This window comes from Xenopus tropicalis, chromosome 9, assembly GCF_000004195.4.
Source record: "Xenopus tropicalis strain Nigerian chromosome 9, UCB_Xtro_10.0, whole genome shotgun sequence".
Lineage (NCBI taxonomy): Eukaryota > Metazoa > Chordata > Amphibia > Anura > Pipidae > Xenopus > Xenopus tropicalis.
Window position 1 is genome coordinate 45136196 of NC_030685.2, and position 17075 is coordinate 45153270.

Below are 17075 nucleotides of genomic sequence, written 5' to 3' on the forward strand. Positions count from 1 at the left end.
GCTAGATCCATATGTGTTAATAACAGATTATTTTATTGTGCAATAATATAAATATACAAAAAAAAATATGAAAACATTTATAAAATGGACCCCTATACTTACCAAATGTTGCCGAATTACTTGCAGTCTGCCAAAGACCTTCAGCCTGGAAAACAAACACAAACTGATAATCAACAAGATACAGCACAAAAATAATTAAAATTTAGACATGTTATACAATATTTATATACAGCAGCAAAATGTGCTTAGCTGCTAGCGAGAGTTGCATGTAATCTAAAGTGTTGCATGTAAATTTAAGTGTATAGCAGGCGTTAAAAACAAAAAAGGCGTTTGAAACTTAAAAGGCACTATACAAGGGATTGCACTCGGGAGACTGTAAGTACCCAGTTGCAATATGAGTTGCAGTATGATTGCTGGTGTTACTCAGTGTGCATCTTGTCGCATGTATGTGGTCCTGGAGCAGCAGTTCCATGCAGCATTTACTTGTGAGAGATGCAGGTGGGTTTTCCTCTTGGAATCTGAGGTGCAGAATCTAAGGGGGGAACTGGCAGCACTGAGGGCAGCTGCAAGCATGGGGGAGAACAGGAGGCTCACTGAGCAACCACTGGCAGGGGCCGGTGTAGTGGGGGGGGGGAAGGGACAGTGGAGGTTAATGAGGGAGACAAATTTGTAACAGTTAAGAGGGGAAGTAGGGGACACAAGGGTAGGGGGGCTGGTTCAAAGCTTGTACAAACCAACAGATTTGCCGCGTTAGGTGAAGATGCTGGGGAAGGCAGCTCTGAGCTGGCATGTATGGAGCAGGCTGACTCTCAGAGCACCCTGGGAGCCGGCACCTCTAATACAGGTGGGGGGAGTAGTGCTAGGAAGGGAAGGCAGGTTATAGTTGTAGGGGATTCAATTATTAGAAAGGTGGATAGGGTAATTTGTCGCAAAAACCCTACATGCCGAACTGTGTGTTGCTTGCCTGGTGCTAGGGTTCGGCATGTGGTGGAACGAGTGGACAAATTGTTGGGAGGGGCTGGGGAAGACCCGGCGGTCTTGGTACACATAGGTACCAATGACAAAGTTAGAGGAGGGGGGGAAGTCCTCAAGAACGATTTTAAAAAGCTAGGTGCTAGGACTTCCAAGGTAATTTTCTCAGAGATATTACCTGTGCCACGAGCAACATTAAGAAGGCAGCGGGAGCTCAGGGAGATTAATGCGTGGCTGAGAGATTGGTGCAGGGAGGAGGGCTTTGGGTTTCTCCAGAACTGGGCTGATTTCTCAATCGGCTACAGGCTCTTTGCCAGGGATGGGCTGCACCTCAATGATGATGGGGCAGCTGCTTTGGGGGAAAAGATGGCTAGAGGGTTGGAGGAGATTTTAAACTAGGAGTGGCGGGGGAGGGTGCAGCGGGAAATTCTGTGGTAGACAGGATAGATGAGGTAGTGGGCATAGTAAGGGAAATTGGGGGAGGAGACTTGCTTCGGGATACTGATAATGGCAGGGAGGCCCATAAGTTGTTTACACGTCATTCTCACGCCGGAACCAGTATTAAATGTATGTTTACCAATGCAAGGAGTCTGACTGGTAAAATGGGAGAGCTGGAGGTACTGGCGTTGGAGCGGAAATATGATGTGATTGGTGTTGCTGAAACTTGGTTGAATGAGTCTCATTGACTGGGCAGTTAATATTGGGGGGTATACATTGTTTCGGAGGGACAGGGGCAATAGAAAAGGAGGAGGAGTGTGTCTGTTCATTAAGCACGACTTAAAAGCAAATATTAAGGAGGAAGTTATGGGGGGAACAGAGGGAGCTGAATCCTTATGGGTTGAGCTTCTCACAGATAGTAAAGAATCTACCAAACTAATTGTAGGGGTATGCTATAGACCCCCTAATGTAAGCGAAGAGGAGGAGGCCCAGCTCCTGTTGCAAATAGAAAAGGCTGCTAGTTTGGGGCAAGTGATAATAATGGGGGATTTTAATTACCCTGATATTGACTGGGGCAATAGTACTGCCAGGACAGTAAATGGGAACAAGTTTATAAACTTGCTGCACGACAACTTTATGTCACAGGTTGTTGAGGAGCCAACCAGAAACAATGCTATACTAGATCTAGTGATCTCTAATGACCCAGAACGTATAGCAAATGTGCAAGTGGTTGAACCCCTGGGTAATAGTGACCATAATGTTATTTCATTTGATGTTTGGTGCAGGAAACAAATTTACACGGGGGCAACAAAGACACTGAATTTTAGGAAGGCAAATTTTAGCTCCTTAAGGGCAGCGCTTCAGGGCATAGATTGGGGCATTATGTTTTCTGATAAAAATACAGAGCAGAAATGGTTGTCATTTAAAATGATATTAAATCATTACTGTTCTCAATTCATTCCATTAATAAAAATAAAAGTAGAAGTGTTAAGAATCACCCTATGTGGCTTAACTCTGAGGTAAAGAAGTTAATAGGGAAAAAAAGGAAAGCTTTTAAGAAATATAAGTCAGAGGGGACAGTAGCTGCGTTTAATGAATATAAACACTATAACAAGTGTTGTAAAACAGCAATCCGGAAGGCAAAGATAGAAAATGAGGAGCGCATCGCGGCTGAGGCCAAGACTAACCCCAAAAAGTTTTTTAAGTATATTAATAGTAAAAAGATGCAGGTTGAGGGTGTGGCCCCATTGAGTTATAATAACAATATGGTTACAGCGGATACAGAAAAGGCAGATGTGCTTAACCAGTTCTTTTCTTCTGTGTATACAGTAGAGGAGCCAGTGGGCCAAGTCCCACCCAATAGCTTCACTGTTGCCTCAGCTCCAACTATACAGTGGTTGGCACAGGATATGGTGCTTAAAGGGTTACACACGATAAATGTAAACAAGGCACCGGGGCCAGATGGAATACACCCTCGGGTACTGAGAGAGCTAGGGGCAGAATTGCAGTGGCCCTTGTTTCTGATATTCTCAGACTCGCTCTCATCAGGTATGGTACCTAGGGATTGGAAGAAGGCGAATGTCACTCCCATATTTAAAAAGGGAGTAAGATCTCAGCCTGGCAATTATAGGCCTGTAAGTTTGACATCCGTGGTGGGCAAGTTATTTGAAGGCTTGTTAAGGGATCACATTCAAAATTATGTAGTGGAGAATGGCATTATGAGCAGTAATCAGCATGGCTTTATGAAGGACAGGTCATGTCAGACCAATTTAATTGCTTTTTATGATGAGGTAAGTAAGAAGCTGGACAGTGGGGATGCAGTAGATATAATCTATTTGGATTTTGCCAAAGCATTTGATACCGTTCCCCACAAACGACTGCTTTCTAAGCTAAGGTCTATTGGTCTTAGTGAAGTCGTTTGCACATGGATAGAAAACTGGCTACAGGATCGGGTACAGAGGGTGGTTGTTAATGGCACATTCTCTACTTGGAGTAAGGTTCTCAGTGGGGTCCCTCAGGGTTCTGTACTGGGTCCACTTTTGTTTAATTTGTTCATAAATGACTTAGGGGAGGGTATTATGAGTAATGTATCAGTGTTTGCAGATGACACAAAACTCTGCAGACCAGTCAATTCTATCCAGGATGTGACATCCCTGCAGCAGGATCTTGACCAACTGGCAATCTGGGCAGCTAAGTGGCAGATGAGATTTAATGTGGATAAATGTAAGGTCATGCACCTGGGATGTAAAAATATGCAAGCCCCATATACCCTTAATGGGACTGCACTAGGCAAATCCATAATGGAGAAGGACCTTGGAGTCCTTGTAGATAATAAACTTGGCTGTAGCAAGCAATGCCAGGCAGTAGCTGCAAGGGCAAACAAGGTTTTGAGCTGTATTAAAAGGGGTATAGATTCACGGGAGGAGGGGGTTATTCTTCCCCTTTACAGAACACTGGTAAGGCCCCATCTAGAATATGCTGTTCAGTTTTGGTCTCCAGTGCTCAAACGGGACATTATTGAGTTAGAGAGGGTCCAGAGAAGGGCAACTAAGCTGGTAAAGGGTATGGAAAGTCTCAGTTATGAAGAAAGACTGGCCAAGTTGGGTCTGTTTACACTGGAGAAGAGGCGCTTAAGAGGTGACATGATAACTATGTATAAATATATAAGGGGATCATATAATAACCTCTCTAATGTTTTATTTACCAGTAGGTCCTTCCAACGGACACGAGGGCACCCACTCCGTTTAGAAGAAGGGAGGTTCCATTTAAATATTCGGAAAGGATTTTTTACAGTGAGAGCTGTGAAGTTGTGGAATTCCCTCCCCGAATCAGTCGTGCTGGCTGATACATTATATAGCTTTAAGAAGGGGCTGGATGGATTCTTAGCAAGTGAGGGAATACACGGTTATGGGAGATAGCTCTTAGTACAAGTTGATCCAGGGACTGGTCCGATTGCCATCTTGGAGTCAGGAAGGAATTTTTTCCCCTCTGAGGCAAATTAGAGAGGTTTCAGATGGGGTTTTTTGCCTTCCTCTGGATCAACTTGTAGTTAGGCAGGTTAGGTATAGGCATTATGGTTGAACTTGATGGACGTATGTCTTTTTTCAACCCAACTTACTATGTTACTATGTTACTATGTAAGATCATTCCAATTCCCTTACATTACAATATCATTTAAAAAAAGGAATTACAACTTACTTTACTACTTAACTTTACTACTTAAATTCCTTAAGAAGTACTGCTTAATCCTAAAATCATTTTGACTCATATTGCAAATGGACAAAGAATTTTCCTTTGTTTGCACACAGGTGAGAATTCAACTTAAAAGACATGCTCTGTATGACAAAAAACAAACAAAAAGAAATGTGTACATTCCCATGCCTTTATGGTAATTACTGAACATCCATTAGTAAAGGCCCTAATATTCATCACCCCTCGAATGGTACCAAAATACATCTTAAAGACGACACATCCTGTGTGTTAGAATGGCCATATGGAAAGATATGCGGCTAAAACATTCTGTAAACTGAAACAAAAAAATGTATTTCCTGCATCGGCTGTTCACCTAAGCTTTCATAATTTCTCACCAAATTCCTTGTTGCGCCATTAAATCAGAAGAGTAACTAATTAAATTGAAAAACCGTGTAATCGAATTGTTTTACATAATCGAAAACCTTCAGTTTCAGCCTGCAAGAGACCTGAGATCAGTTTTCAGTAGGATGACCATTTTCATTTGCACACAGTTTTTAAACATGAGAACATGGTGTAAAGAATTTTGAGTACATTTGTGCGTGTGTACAAGTGTATCAAGCATTGATGTGCAGAGGAATAAAGGCTGTGATAAATATGTTAATTCATTCTAAAATTAACATAACTACAACTTAACAACATCTTTACATGAATATAAACTGAAAATGTAAAAAAAAAAAAAAAAAATCTTAATAATAGGCAGCAGTGATTAGGTCCTATCTAGAATCTGCAGTGCAGTTTTGGTCTTCATTGCTTAAAATGGATAAAGCTAGGTCTCGGCTACGAGGACAGATTAGACAGGTTTGGTTTGCTTACACTGGAGAAATAAAGCTCAAGAGGTTATATTAAAACTATGTATAAATACAGGGCCGCTGCTGGCCAAATGGGTGCCCTAAGCAGAAATTTACTTTTGTGACCCCTCCCCCAAATATTACAGAAGTAAAAATTTAAATAATTAAAAAAAACACCTACTATAGGGGCCCCACACACAGTGCCCCCAATTACCCCCATAGATTGATTGAACTATCTGGGACAGCGGGATGCGCTATAAAAACCGGTGGTACAGTGTTGGGGGGTATGTTATAATATATAAAAATGTTTTATTTTTTGGAGCAGCTGGGATGGTGCCCCCCTGGGAGTTGGTGCCCTATGCAGACCGAGTACTCTGCTTATAGGGAGCGACGGCCCTGTATAAATATATAAATATATAAGGACACCATACAATAAATCCTGAAATGTTTTATTTACTGGTGCGAACTTCCTGTGGATGCAAGGGCATACATTCAGATTAGAACATAGGAGCTTAAATTTGGCACTGGTAGATGCATTAAAAAACTTTTAAAATGGTTGGAATCTCCTTTAAAAAGTACACTGGAGGACTTCTGGAGGCCTTAAAAAAAGGACCTGTAACACAAAAAATTTTTATGTAAAAAATCCACCCTCCTTCAATAACACATTTATCCTGGAAAAATGTCATCATTTTGATTGCAGCACCTGTGTGATGCATTTTAAAAAGGGCGATGAGGCAACATGGACTCTCTCAGAGCTCTTATGCATGCGCCATTCTCCTGGTAGCCTGACATTCTTGAAACAGAACTTAGTAGCTCCAGCTTCACAGAGGATTTTTCAGCCTGTTAGGTTCTCGCAGCATTTATGTGTGGGTGCGGGCAGTATTATCCGCAGCATGATTTCTTCAGGCTCCCAACTGTCTCGCTTTACGTGGGACAGTTCCGGTTTTTGCACACTGTCCTAGATACTTACCAAAATGTCCCGTGATACCTTTACGTGTCCCGCTTGTCTTCAGGTATTTTCGGCTCCTTCCGTCACCAGGAGCCGAGAATACCTGAAGACACTTCTTCCTGCGCGTTTGTCTTTGGTTCTTTCCAGCTCCTTTAGGCACTTCGGGCCATCTCAGACCTTTTTGTCGTTTTTCAAATGTCTGCAAGTCTCGCGAGACGTGATTATGGCATAGCAAGCCATTTCAATTCAAATTTAGATGCAAACAAACCCAGTGTCGGTGCTGGTGCTGCTCAGGCTGTGGGTCACAAACGTTAAGCTGGTGCTGCTGTGCCTTTATCTACTACTCTACAAGCTCTACTTACTGCTCCATTGTTTAAAAAAAACAAGCTTGGTGAGTCCCTGACTGTAACAAAGGTGTTTATTTATTATTAATAAATAATTCATATAAATTATTAACACCCTTTTTACAGTCAGGGACTCACCAAGCTTGTTTTTTTTTAAAAAATGGAGCAGTAAGTAGAGCTTGTAGAGCAGTAGTGTGTGTGACCCACAGCCTGAGCAGCACCAGCACCCAGAACAAAAAGAGCCAAAGACAAACGTGCAGGAAGAAGCCGTGAGGATCCAAAGACAGTGCTGACATAAGGACCTGAGAAAACCCGAAGGAAGCCGAGAAGCCCCAAGCAGGACACTTAAAGGCACCATGGGACAGCGGGACGGTGTGCAAAAATGGGACATCTGGGGGCAAAAGCATGTGGCAAAACATTTTAGCCCTCTTTCTCATTTTCAAATGTTAGGAGGAATGATATAGGAGCTATGAGCAGGGAAGGAAAGAGTGCAGTGTTTGGTGTGAGAGTTTGTTGTGGTCCTTGTAAGATTTAGGGCCAGCCTCCGTGCTGCCTGAATGCTTAAAGCTGGTGCAGAAATAAATCACGCTGATGAAAGTTACAGTACAGTCTGAAAATCATCTGTAACAGTATTCCTTTAAATAAAACAGGGTCTCTCATGCACACCTGACACACCAGACTCTGATTTTAAATTATATGATAATCCTAAGGCTAATGCCACACAGGCGTATTCTCGGCAAGCCGGAAAACGCTCCGCTACTGTCAATTTAGCCTACCTTGTGCCTGCACCTGAATTCAGGGCCGCCATCAGGGGGGCACAGGGGGGCCAGTTGTCCCGGGCCCGGGAGTTTAAAGGGGGCCCGGCCCGGCTCTGTAACTGTTATTGCTGGTATCCGCTGTGATGTCCCGAACTCCCTGCTGCGTGTGCGCTTTTATATGGTTGCGCCCTGTGCGTACTGACCTCACACGCACGGGGCGCAACCCTATAAAAGCGCACATGTAGCGGCGAGTTCGGGACATCACAGGGGATACCAGCAATAACAGCAACAGAGCCCGGCCGGGCCCCCTTTAAATGCCCGGGCCCTGGACAAAAGATGCTGGCAGTGGGGGGGGGGGACTGGAGGATTCTTGGGGCGGCCCTGGGGGAAGGTGTAGGATGTTTGGGGGGGGCCTGGGGGAAGGTGGAGGATGTTTGGGGGGGCCTGGGGGAAGGCGGAAGATGCTTGGAGGGGCCCTGGGGGAAGGTGGAGGATGTTTGGGGGGGCCTGGGGGGAAGGTGGAGGATGTTTGGGGGGGCCTGGGGGAAGGTGGAAGATGCTTGGGGGGGCCCTGGGGGAAGGTGGAGGATGTTTGGGGGGGGCCTGGGGGAAGGTGGAGGATGCTTGGGGGGGCCCTGGGGGAAGGTGGAGGATGCTTCGGGGGGCCCCTGAAGGAACCAGCAGGATGCTTGGGGGACCCTGGAAGAAGCAGGAGGATTCTGTGCGGTGGGGGGGTGGTGGGGGGGTAGCGGCAAGAAGCAGCGGAGAGCGGGCCATTGTATGGGGGACACTGGGGGAGGACCACCAATGTTTTAGGGGGCCCTGGGCAGGCTAGCAATGTTTTAGTGGCACTGGCACTAATGCAAAACGTAATCCTTGGCCACAAATGTTTTAGGGGGCCCTGGCTACCAAGGTTTTAGTGGGCCCTCGCTACCAATGCCTGTGTGTCCCTTGTATTGATGGGAGGGGCCATTGGGGGTGTGGGAGGGAGGGGCCATTGGGGGTGTGGGAGGGAGGGGCCATTGGGGGCTTGGGTGGGTGGGGCCCAGAAAATTTTGTTGTGAGGGGCCCCGTGATTTCTGATGGCGGCCCTGCCTGAATTAATGGAATACGCTCGGGTGCAGGCAAATGTAGCCGATATCCGACAAAAACCGCAAGACTTCATATTTTCGGCGGATATCGGCTACATGTGCCTGCACCCGAGCGTATTCCATTCATTCGGATGCAGGCACAAGGTAGGCTAAATAGATAGTACGGCTTGCCGAGAATATGCCCGTGTGGCATTAGCCTAAGGATTCACTTACTTTTGCCACACGCAGATTTGTTATTGGATGTTTTCTTTCAAATACATCACCAAATAGAATAATTTTTGTTTAACTAGGTATTCTTTATGTACTTTACAGACTTGTTTGAAAATCAGATGATGTTTTAGGTCACATTCATATAAAATATAGAAAATTTTAAAGGGTTCACAAACTTTCGAGAACCACTGTATGTGCAGATGCCATTATGGCCACCAACCCACAAAGAGCAGTACCTCATTTATTTGAGATCTTACGAGACACATTTCAATATCATATTATACTGTTAAAATAGACAAGACACTTCCCATAAGCCTTAGCTCAACGATAATGACAGACCATTTAAAGGGGATCAAACTGACTAAAGGTGTTCACTAACTTTATAAGTTTAACCTATATAAACTGCTTTCTGAACTTAAGAAGGAAATGACACAATACAGGCTGCCCTATGTCTCATAGTTAGGTAGAACAGCCATGTTGAAAAATATCCTTGGCTAAAACCCTTTACATCATACACACAATTCCCATTATGCTCCCAGGTGTTTTGTTTTGTTTACTTTCGATGCAATGTTTGCTGTTTGATTTTATATGGGATCATAAAAGAAAATGAATTGCTAACAATACACATTTAACACGTTTCACACCATGTGGTGCTTCATCAGAGGAGGAGAGTATGGAATACACCTTCGGGTACTGAGAGAGCTAGGGTCAGAATTACAGTGGCCCTTGTTTCTGATATTCTCAGACTCACTTTCATCAGGTATGGTACCTAGGGATTGGAAGAAGGCGAATGTCATACCTATATTTAAAAAGGGAGTAAGATCTCAGCCTGGCAATTATAGGCCTGTAAGTTTGACATCCGTGGTGGGCAAGTTATTTGAAAGCTTGTTAAGGGATCACATTCAAAATTACGTACTGGAGAATGCCATTATGAGCAGTAATCAGCATGGCTTTATGAAGGACAGGTCATGTCAGACCAATTTAATTGCTTTTTATGATGAGGTAAGTAAGAAGCTGGACAGTGGGGATGCAGTAAATATAATATATTTTGCAAAAGCATTTGATACCGTTCCCCACAAACGACTGCTTTCTAAACTAAGGTCTGTTGGTCTTAGTGAAGTCATTTGCACATGGATAGAAAACTGGCTACAGGATCGGGTACAGAGGGTGGTTGTTAATGGTACATTCTCTACCTGGAATAAGGTTCTCAGTGGGGTCCCTCAGGGTTCTGTACTGGGTCCACTTTTGTTTAATTTGTTCATAAATGACTTGGGGGAGAGTATTATAAGTAATGTATCAGTGTTTGCAGATGACACAAAACTCTGCAGACCAGTCAATTCTATCCAGGATGTGGCATCCTTGCAGCAGGATCTTGACCAACTGCCAATCTGGGAGGCTAAGTGGCAGATGAGATTTAATGTGGATAAATGTAAGGTCATGCACCTGGGATGTAAAAATATGCAAGCCACTTATACCCTTAATGGGTCTGCACTTGGAGTCCTTGTAGATAATAAACTTTGCTGTAGCAAGCAATGCCAGGTAGCAGCTGCAAGGGCAAACAAGGTTTTGAGCTGTATTAAAAGGGGTATACATTCACGGGAGGAGGGGGTTATTCTTCCCCTTTACAGAGCACTGGTAAGGCCCAATCTAGAATATGCTATTCAGTTCTGGTCTCCAGTGCTCAAACGGGACATGATTGAGTTAGAAAGGGTCCAGAGAAGGGCAACTAGGTTGGTAAAGGGTATGGAAAGTCTCAGTTATGAAGAAAGACTGGCCAAGTTGGGTCTGTTTACACTGGAGAAGAGGCGCTTAAGAGGTGACATGATAACTATGTATAAATATATAAGGGGATCATATAATAACCTTTCTAATGCTTTATTTACCAGTAGGTCCTTTCAACGGACACGAGGGCACCCACTCCGTTTAGAAGAAGGGAGGTTCCGTTTAAATATTCGGAAAGGATTTTTTACTGTGAGAGCTGTGAAGTTGTGGAATTCCCTCCCCGAATCAGTCGTGCTGGCTGATACATTATATAACTTTAAGAAGGGGCTGGATGGATTCTTAGCAAGTGAGGGAATACAGGGTTATGGGAGATAGCTCTTAGTACAAGTTGATCCAGGGACTGGTCCGATTGCCATCTTGGAGTCAGGAAGGAATTTTTTCCGCTCTGCGGCAAATTAGAGAGGCTTCAGATAGGGTTCTTTGCCTTCCTCTGGATCAACTAGAAGTTAGGCAGGTTATATATAGGCATTATGTTTGAACGTGATGGACGTATGTCTTTTTTCAACCCAACTTACTATGTTACTATGTTACATGTTACTATGTTACATTGAGTGGGTACCATGTGGCACTGGGATGCACCTATCCATTGTTTGGTATAGTATGTTTTATATGTTAGTTTTTTGTTAATTTGTGCCAATAAATGTTGTTGTTTTTATTCCACTGAAATTTCTTCTTTTTATTCATATGTTGATTTGGGACATATCAGTAGGATATAACTTTTAGATTCCCTTTCTTAACCTAATTTATTATTTAATTAACAATACACTTCACAGGCCCAGACAATTTCAATAAAATGGAACTTCTGGCTGCATAGATAAAACAGAAGAGCTTTTTATGTCAACAGCATAAACTTCTCATTTTAAGGGAGTTCTCAGAGTTGATGACAGTGAAACAGCACTGAACTATTTGCTCTCAATTATTTAGGAGGCTCTCAGTCGTTTCCACTTCAATTACATGTATAAAACTATCTATTGTATTAGGTCGAATATCATGCTCACCTGATTACACGGACACTGATGGATGTTTATGATGCTTTATTTCTGGATCTATTTACTTTGTTTTAAACTTTATTGATATACAAGGAAAGTGGCGCTACCCTTGCATGCTTTTTAAACCTGGAGTTGTACCTATGAATATGTGTGTGAACATACGGAACGCATTAGGTTCTACCACAAATAAAACTTTTGGAACTTTTTAATCCGCTGTCCTGGAGTTCAATGTGTTCAGTGTGCTAAATTGTACGAGTTTTTGAAAGTGAAACAACATTGTGCAAAATGTTGAACAAGTCTGAGTCAGTCCACTTTATTTGATGCAATTTGACTTGAAATATTTTGTGTCAAATATTTAGCTAAATAAAGTACCTCTTAGCAGTATTCACTGTGCTGGAATGCTTCTCTATTTATTGCTTGAATACTCTAAAAATGTGTTCAGTTGTTGCTATGGGTTAACAGAAGGTGATACATCTATAGGAAAAATGTGTGCTACTTCCAGTATTTGGTGCAGTGTTACATTGATATTGCACTAACCTAAACTAACTCTGACAGGGGTGAGATTCACCATAACACTTAAAAAAAGGGTTTGGAAAACTGACAATTACGTTTGAGTGGAAAAATCATTTCCAGAACATGAATATATGTTGCAGCAAATAATTACAATACAACTGTCACATTATAGGGGCATTATAAATATGTACAGTCTCATAGTTTGACTGTGTAGCTTGAAATAAATGTCCTGACGTCTTTAAACGTCTACTATCTTTTTTTATTTTTTACAGTCTTTTACAGTATATTTAACCTACCTTAACTGCGATTCCAGAAGTCCTAAACTCATATTTATAGTAGAAAAGGGATCCACTATGAGTTCTAGCTACCTAGAGAAACGAAGTGACATTGAGCAGGCTGTGACGTCATATCCATGCGACTAAGATTTGTTAGAGTGGGTACGGTGTCCATTTTAGGACATATGTGTGCAAAATGACAATGCGTGCTGCTCTCTCTCTCTCTAGTCTACAAATCCCTGTGTTGCTTAAAATTCTTTATCCTCCTCTTCCGTCCATCCTGATTTTTACTCCTTGTCCTGCTCCCTAATTACTTTTCGCAGCAGTAATTGGTCCGGGTTGGAACATACTGTACTTTCTCCTTACTGCTCCATGAGTTCATCGTTCTGCCTGCTCCCTTATTTCTATAGCCAGTCGCATCCTCCCCCTGTAATGTCATCCCTAATGCCCTCCTATGTAAGCTGTTAAAAATTAACAATGTACCAGTGAATTATACTACTCTAACTATAGGAGGATTCTGCCTAAAAAAGTTGTGTTTCGGCCTGATTTATTGAGGATCGGAACCAATCAGCAGCTAGGCTGACCTAATAGGGAACTGAAGTCTATCTTTGTTTGTATGACTGCAGGGCTGTGATTTGTTTCATACATTCTGTGTTATTTTATACATTTCTGTGTCATATGCTGAAAGGAGAAGGAAAGGTAAAAATCAGTAGAGTAAAAAGCCAACGTTCAACATAAAAGTCGTCATTTTCACCTTAATGTGCATGTGCTGGCCCCGGGATTCACAAAAATGAAGAGAGCTACCCCAGGCTGGTGCGGTTTTCTCTTAACAGGAGCACCAGCCTGGGGTAAAAGGTAAGTGAGCATAACATTTGGCACCCCCAGTGATTTCTACCTTTCCTTCTCCTTTAAATTAATTGCTGACTGCTTAAAATAAAATTGCATAAAATAACATAGTAAGAAACAGTATCCCTATTAAAAGCAAAAAGATCTGTTCACTCCCAAATCATAGGGACACAGGACAGGTCATTGAAAACATATAGAATGCTGAAGCAAATCAGGTAGTAAGGAGCAGGCAGAATGCTGCAGCATGTACAACTCAGAGGGAGCAGGGGGAGCAGGTCAGGTGAAGTAAGAGATATGTGACAGGCAAGAGAAATGATAAAACAGGATGGAGGGAAGTGGGTGGAGGGAATAGGGAGCAGGATGGAAAAAGCATGTTGCAGCCTAACACAATTCCTTAAATATAGCGGGAGAATTAAGAGCCTAAAGGAATTTCTTCCCAGAATCCTGTTATGACTTATTGAGAATAAAGAGTGTGACTTGGGAGGGAGCAGAATACACTGTGTTGTCAAATAGAGGCGTATCTAGTTCTTGTCCATAAGCCTGTCCGCTTCACAAATGACAGGGTTAGACAGCAATTTTCTGGTCCTTCCACATTGGCAGTGGGCAACAATGACTTAATTACCCCTGCCATGTAACATAGTAACATCCATAGTAACATAGTAAGTTAGGTTGAAAAAAGACGTACGTCCAGTTCAACCATAATGCCTATATATAACCTGCCTAACTTCTAGTTGATCCAGAGGAAGGAAAAAAAACTCCATCTGAAGCCTCTCTAATCTGCCGCAGAGGGGAAAAAATTCCTTCCTGACTCCAAGATCCAGTCCCTGGATCAACTTGTACGAGCCATCTCACTTGCTAAGAATCCATCCAGCCCCTTCTTAAAGCCATATAATGTATCAGCCAGCACGACTGATTCGGGGAGGGAATTCCACAACTTCACAGCTCTCACAGTAAAAAAACCTTTCCGAATATTTAAACGGAACCTCCTGTCAGGAGCAGCCACAGGTGGGTGGCTGGCAGGTAGGAGCTTATATGCCGTGTAATATGGATAAAGGGGGGACTGCGCTTGTTGATAGGCAGGAAACAAGTTATGTTGCTGAAACAAGATTTATTAAGTGAGCAATGAAAATGAGCAATAAGAAATATGGATGTCCTTACAACAGCCCAGTGGTCAGAGGCAGGCAGAAGACGAAACAAATCCATAAAACAGGCAGGGGGTCTGGACTGGCAGCAAACAAGGAGGGTCCGGAATAACAGGCAGTGGTCAGGGGCAGGCTGAAGACAGGGAAAGTCCAATAATCAGGCCGAGGTCAATACCGGGAGATCCAACAGAGGTCAGGAACAGGAGTTGTAGAACAGGGTAAGGTGAACGGAATCAGGCAGGTACGAGGGCAGGAGTCAGGCAGGAACAGGGACAGGAACAAGCAGGGAGGGCACTGGATCGCAAAAGGGCTCAATGATAAAGCAACCAGGGGTTGCTTGTAACAGGCTTATAAAGCCCGTTAATTGTTTGATTGCAACCACCTGGGCTAATTAAGGGAGGAGAAGGTGAACATAAACACAGAAACAAAGAAGAGGGGTTAACAGAATGTTTAGGGCTGGATGCCCAAGGTCTCCAGTGGCTCAGTGAGGTAATGCAGAACTGCCTAAAATAGAGTCCAGAGTTCCAGTACAGGCAGGTCCTGACACCTCCCTTCTTCTAAACGGAGTGGGTGCCCTCGTGTCCGTTGAAAGGGCCTACTGGTAAATAAAGCATTAGAGAAGTTATTATATGATCCCATTATAAATTTATAAATAGTTATCATGTCACCTCTTAAGCGCCTCTCCTCCAGTGTAAACAGACCTTACTTGGCCAGTCTTTCTTAATAACTGAGACTTTTCATACACCAGCTTAGTTGCCCTTCTCTGGACCCTCTCTAATTCAATAATGTCCCGTTTGAGCACTGGAGACCAGAATCAGGACAGGAAATATTCTTCAAAAAGTAAACTTCACCCCCAGCTGCCTCTCCTCCTTTGAAGTTCCAGGACCAAGGTCACAACCTTGTGTGTGTCCCAGGAGAAGTTGACGGGCTTTGACTATTCTCAGCCTATGGTGCAGTCAGTCACAATTCTACAAGGTGCATGCACAATAACAAAGCCACTAAAAATATAGATCTACGCTGATAAAAGTAGAAGAAGAAGCTTACCCATGTATAGAAATGGTCTGGGTGCTCATGCCCCAGACCCTCAGCAAAGGGAAGCCATATAGGAAGCACATAGGTGAGATAGGCAGGCACTCTGGAAATCCAATGAAGTAGAATAGAAGCTCAAGAAAATATTAAAGTAAGATCAAGAGTATTTTATTGAGGAATACACATAAATGCTAAGCCTTACGCGTTTCGTGCCAATCTGGGCACTTAATCATAGGCTAAATAACATCTTACAAACATGGAATATTTATGGTCAAAGCTAACCAATCACAAGGCAGTTTGTATAGAGCAATCATTAAGGACAATCAATTAGAATAATTAGTACATACCAATTGTAAAAGGCTGTGTAATTAGTAGATAATTACAGAAGCAAGTTAAAAAGGGGGGGGGGGAGTATAGGTTCTTAGGTTGTTTACACTCTACCCCCACGAAAGGAGTGCGACCTCGAAAACTACATCCAGGGAATAAAGGGAATAAAAGAGCAGTAACTCAACATCAATCAGCCATGCAGGTAGAGATTAATTATCCAAGTCCTTTCAAGTCAATACCTGGCTATTTACATACTTTCAGTGACTGGGATCTAGAGTTAATCTATCCCTAATACTGGGAGTCTATCGCATCAGAGACAGGTTTACTAATATTAATTGTCAACAATAGCTATCAATTAATTCAATATAGTTATTTTGCCTGCTTATTTGCTAAATTTCTGCCCATGGTGCATAGTAATTATCACAGTGCTATTTTAACTCATTTAGTTAGATCAGATGGACTTGCAAACCAGTACTCCATGTCTGCTAATAAGCCTTATTCACCATTAAATGCTTGCAGATAACATAGCTAAAGTGTCCCTCACATTGTCGGCGATTTATGTTTCTAAGGTCCTTATTCCATAGATCGCAACAGGTATTGCATCAGAGTCATAATTGGCTTAGTTAAATTTAAATATACTGTGCTGACGTTTAAAATTCATCAATCAGAGTAATTCCTATTGCCCATCCCCGAGTTCCCTGGCATGTTTAGGTTCTTATAATGAATTACAATGTCAACAAGTCAAATCAAATTTGCTTTAGGTATTTTAGCCACGATATAAATTTTAAGTATTCTGGTCTTAATATCTATATATATTGCGGCGCAGAATGATCCAAATTATTCACAGTACACAACAGTTCAAAATAAAGTCGGCAAATAACAAATAGGATTATTAGCAATGGTTGGCGGTTAAAGCAGATTCAAATAGATGCAATTATTTAACTAGTTGGTGAATCATGATTTTGGCGCACACGGAATTACTCAGCTATATCCTTGTAAATCTTAATATCAGCACTCAGTGCCCACAACTCTTAATGAGCTGACCTAAGTTGGGGAAATTCTGCTTGCGGCGTTCGTTAGTACTTCAGGAATTCCGTAAAATATTCTGCTAGGTTCTAGTATGTTTAGCTCTTGGCACTCAGTGCCTGCAGATCTTAATTAGCTGATCTAAATTAATGAGGTTCCACTCGAAATGACTGTCAATATTACGGCGCCTAGCAGACTATTCAAATCGAACTTAGTATAACTCGCTATCGGCACTCAGTGCCCACAAAACAGAATTAGCTGATCCTGATATTTTCAATAATTATTACTTCCCCAGGTCGAGTAAACCACAGGTCAGCGGCACTTCGAAACAACAGTGGTGTGCC

At 42.6% G+C, this 17075-nt stretch overlaps 1 protein-coding gene across 2 annotated transcripts in view; it reads right to left on the reverse strand.

Moving 5' to 3' along the window:
* hibch (3-hydroxyisobutyryl-CoA hydrolase) overlaps positions 1–12701 on the reverse strand; it is a 102879-nt gene extending 90178 nt beyond the window's left edge. Inside the window, exons 1-2 of one of the 2 annotated variants that reach the window (XM_031892663.1) lie at positions 12383–12701; positions 103–145 (exon numbers count right to left, since the gene is read on the reverse strand). In XM_031892663.1, the coding sequence (XP_031748523.1) occupies positions 103–145; positions 12383–12414 (75 nt within the window). In that variant the 5' untranslated portion in view covers positions 12415–12701. The remainder of the gene's footprint in view (positions 1–102; positions 146–12382) is intronic. The other variant, NM_001016188.2, reaches the window with a different exon arrangement.
* Positions 12702–17075: the final 4374 nt, after the last annotated feature.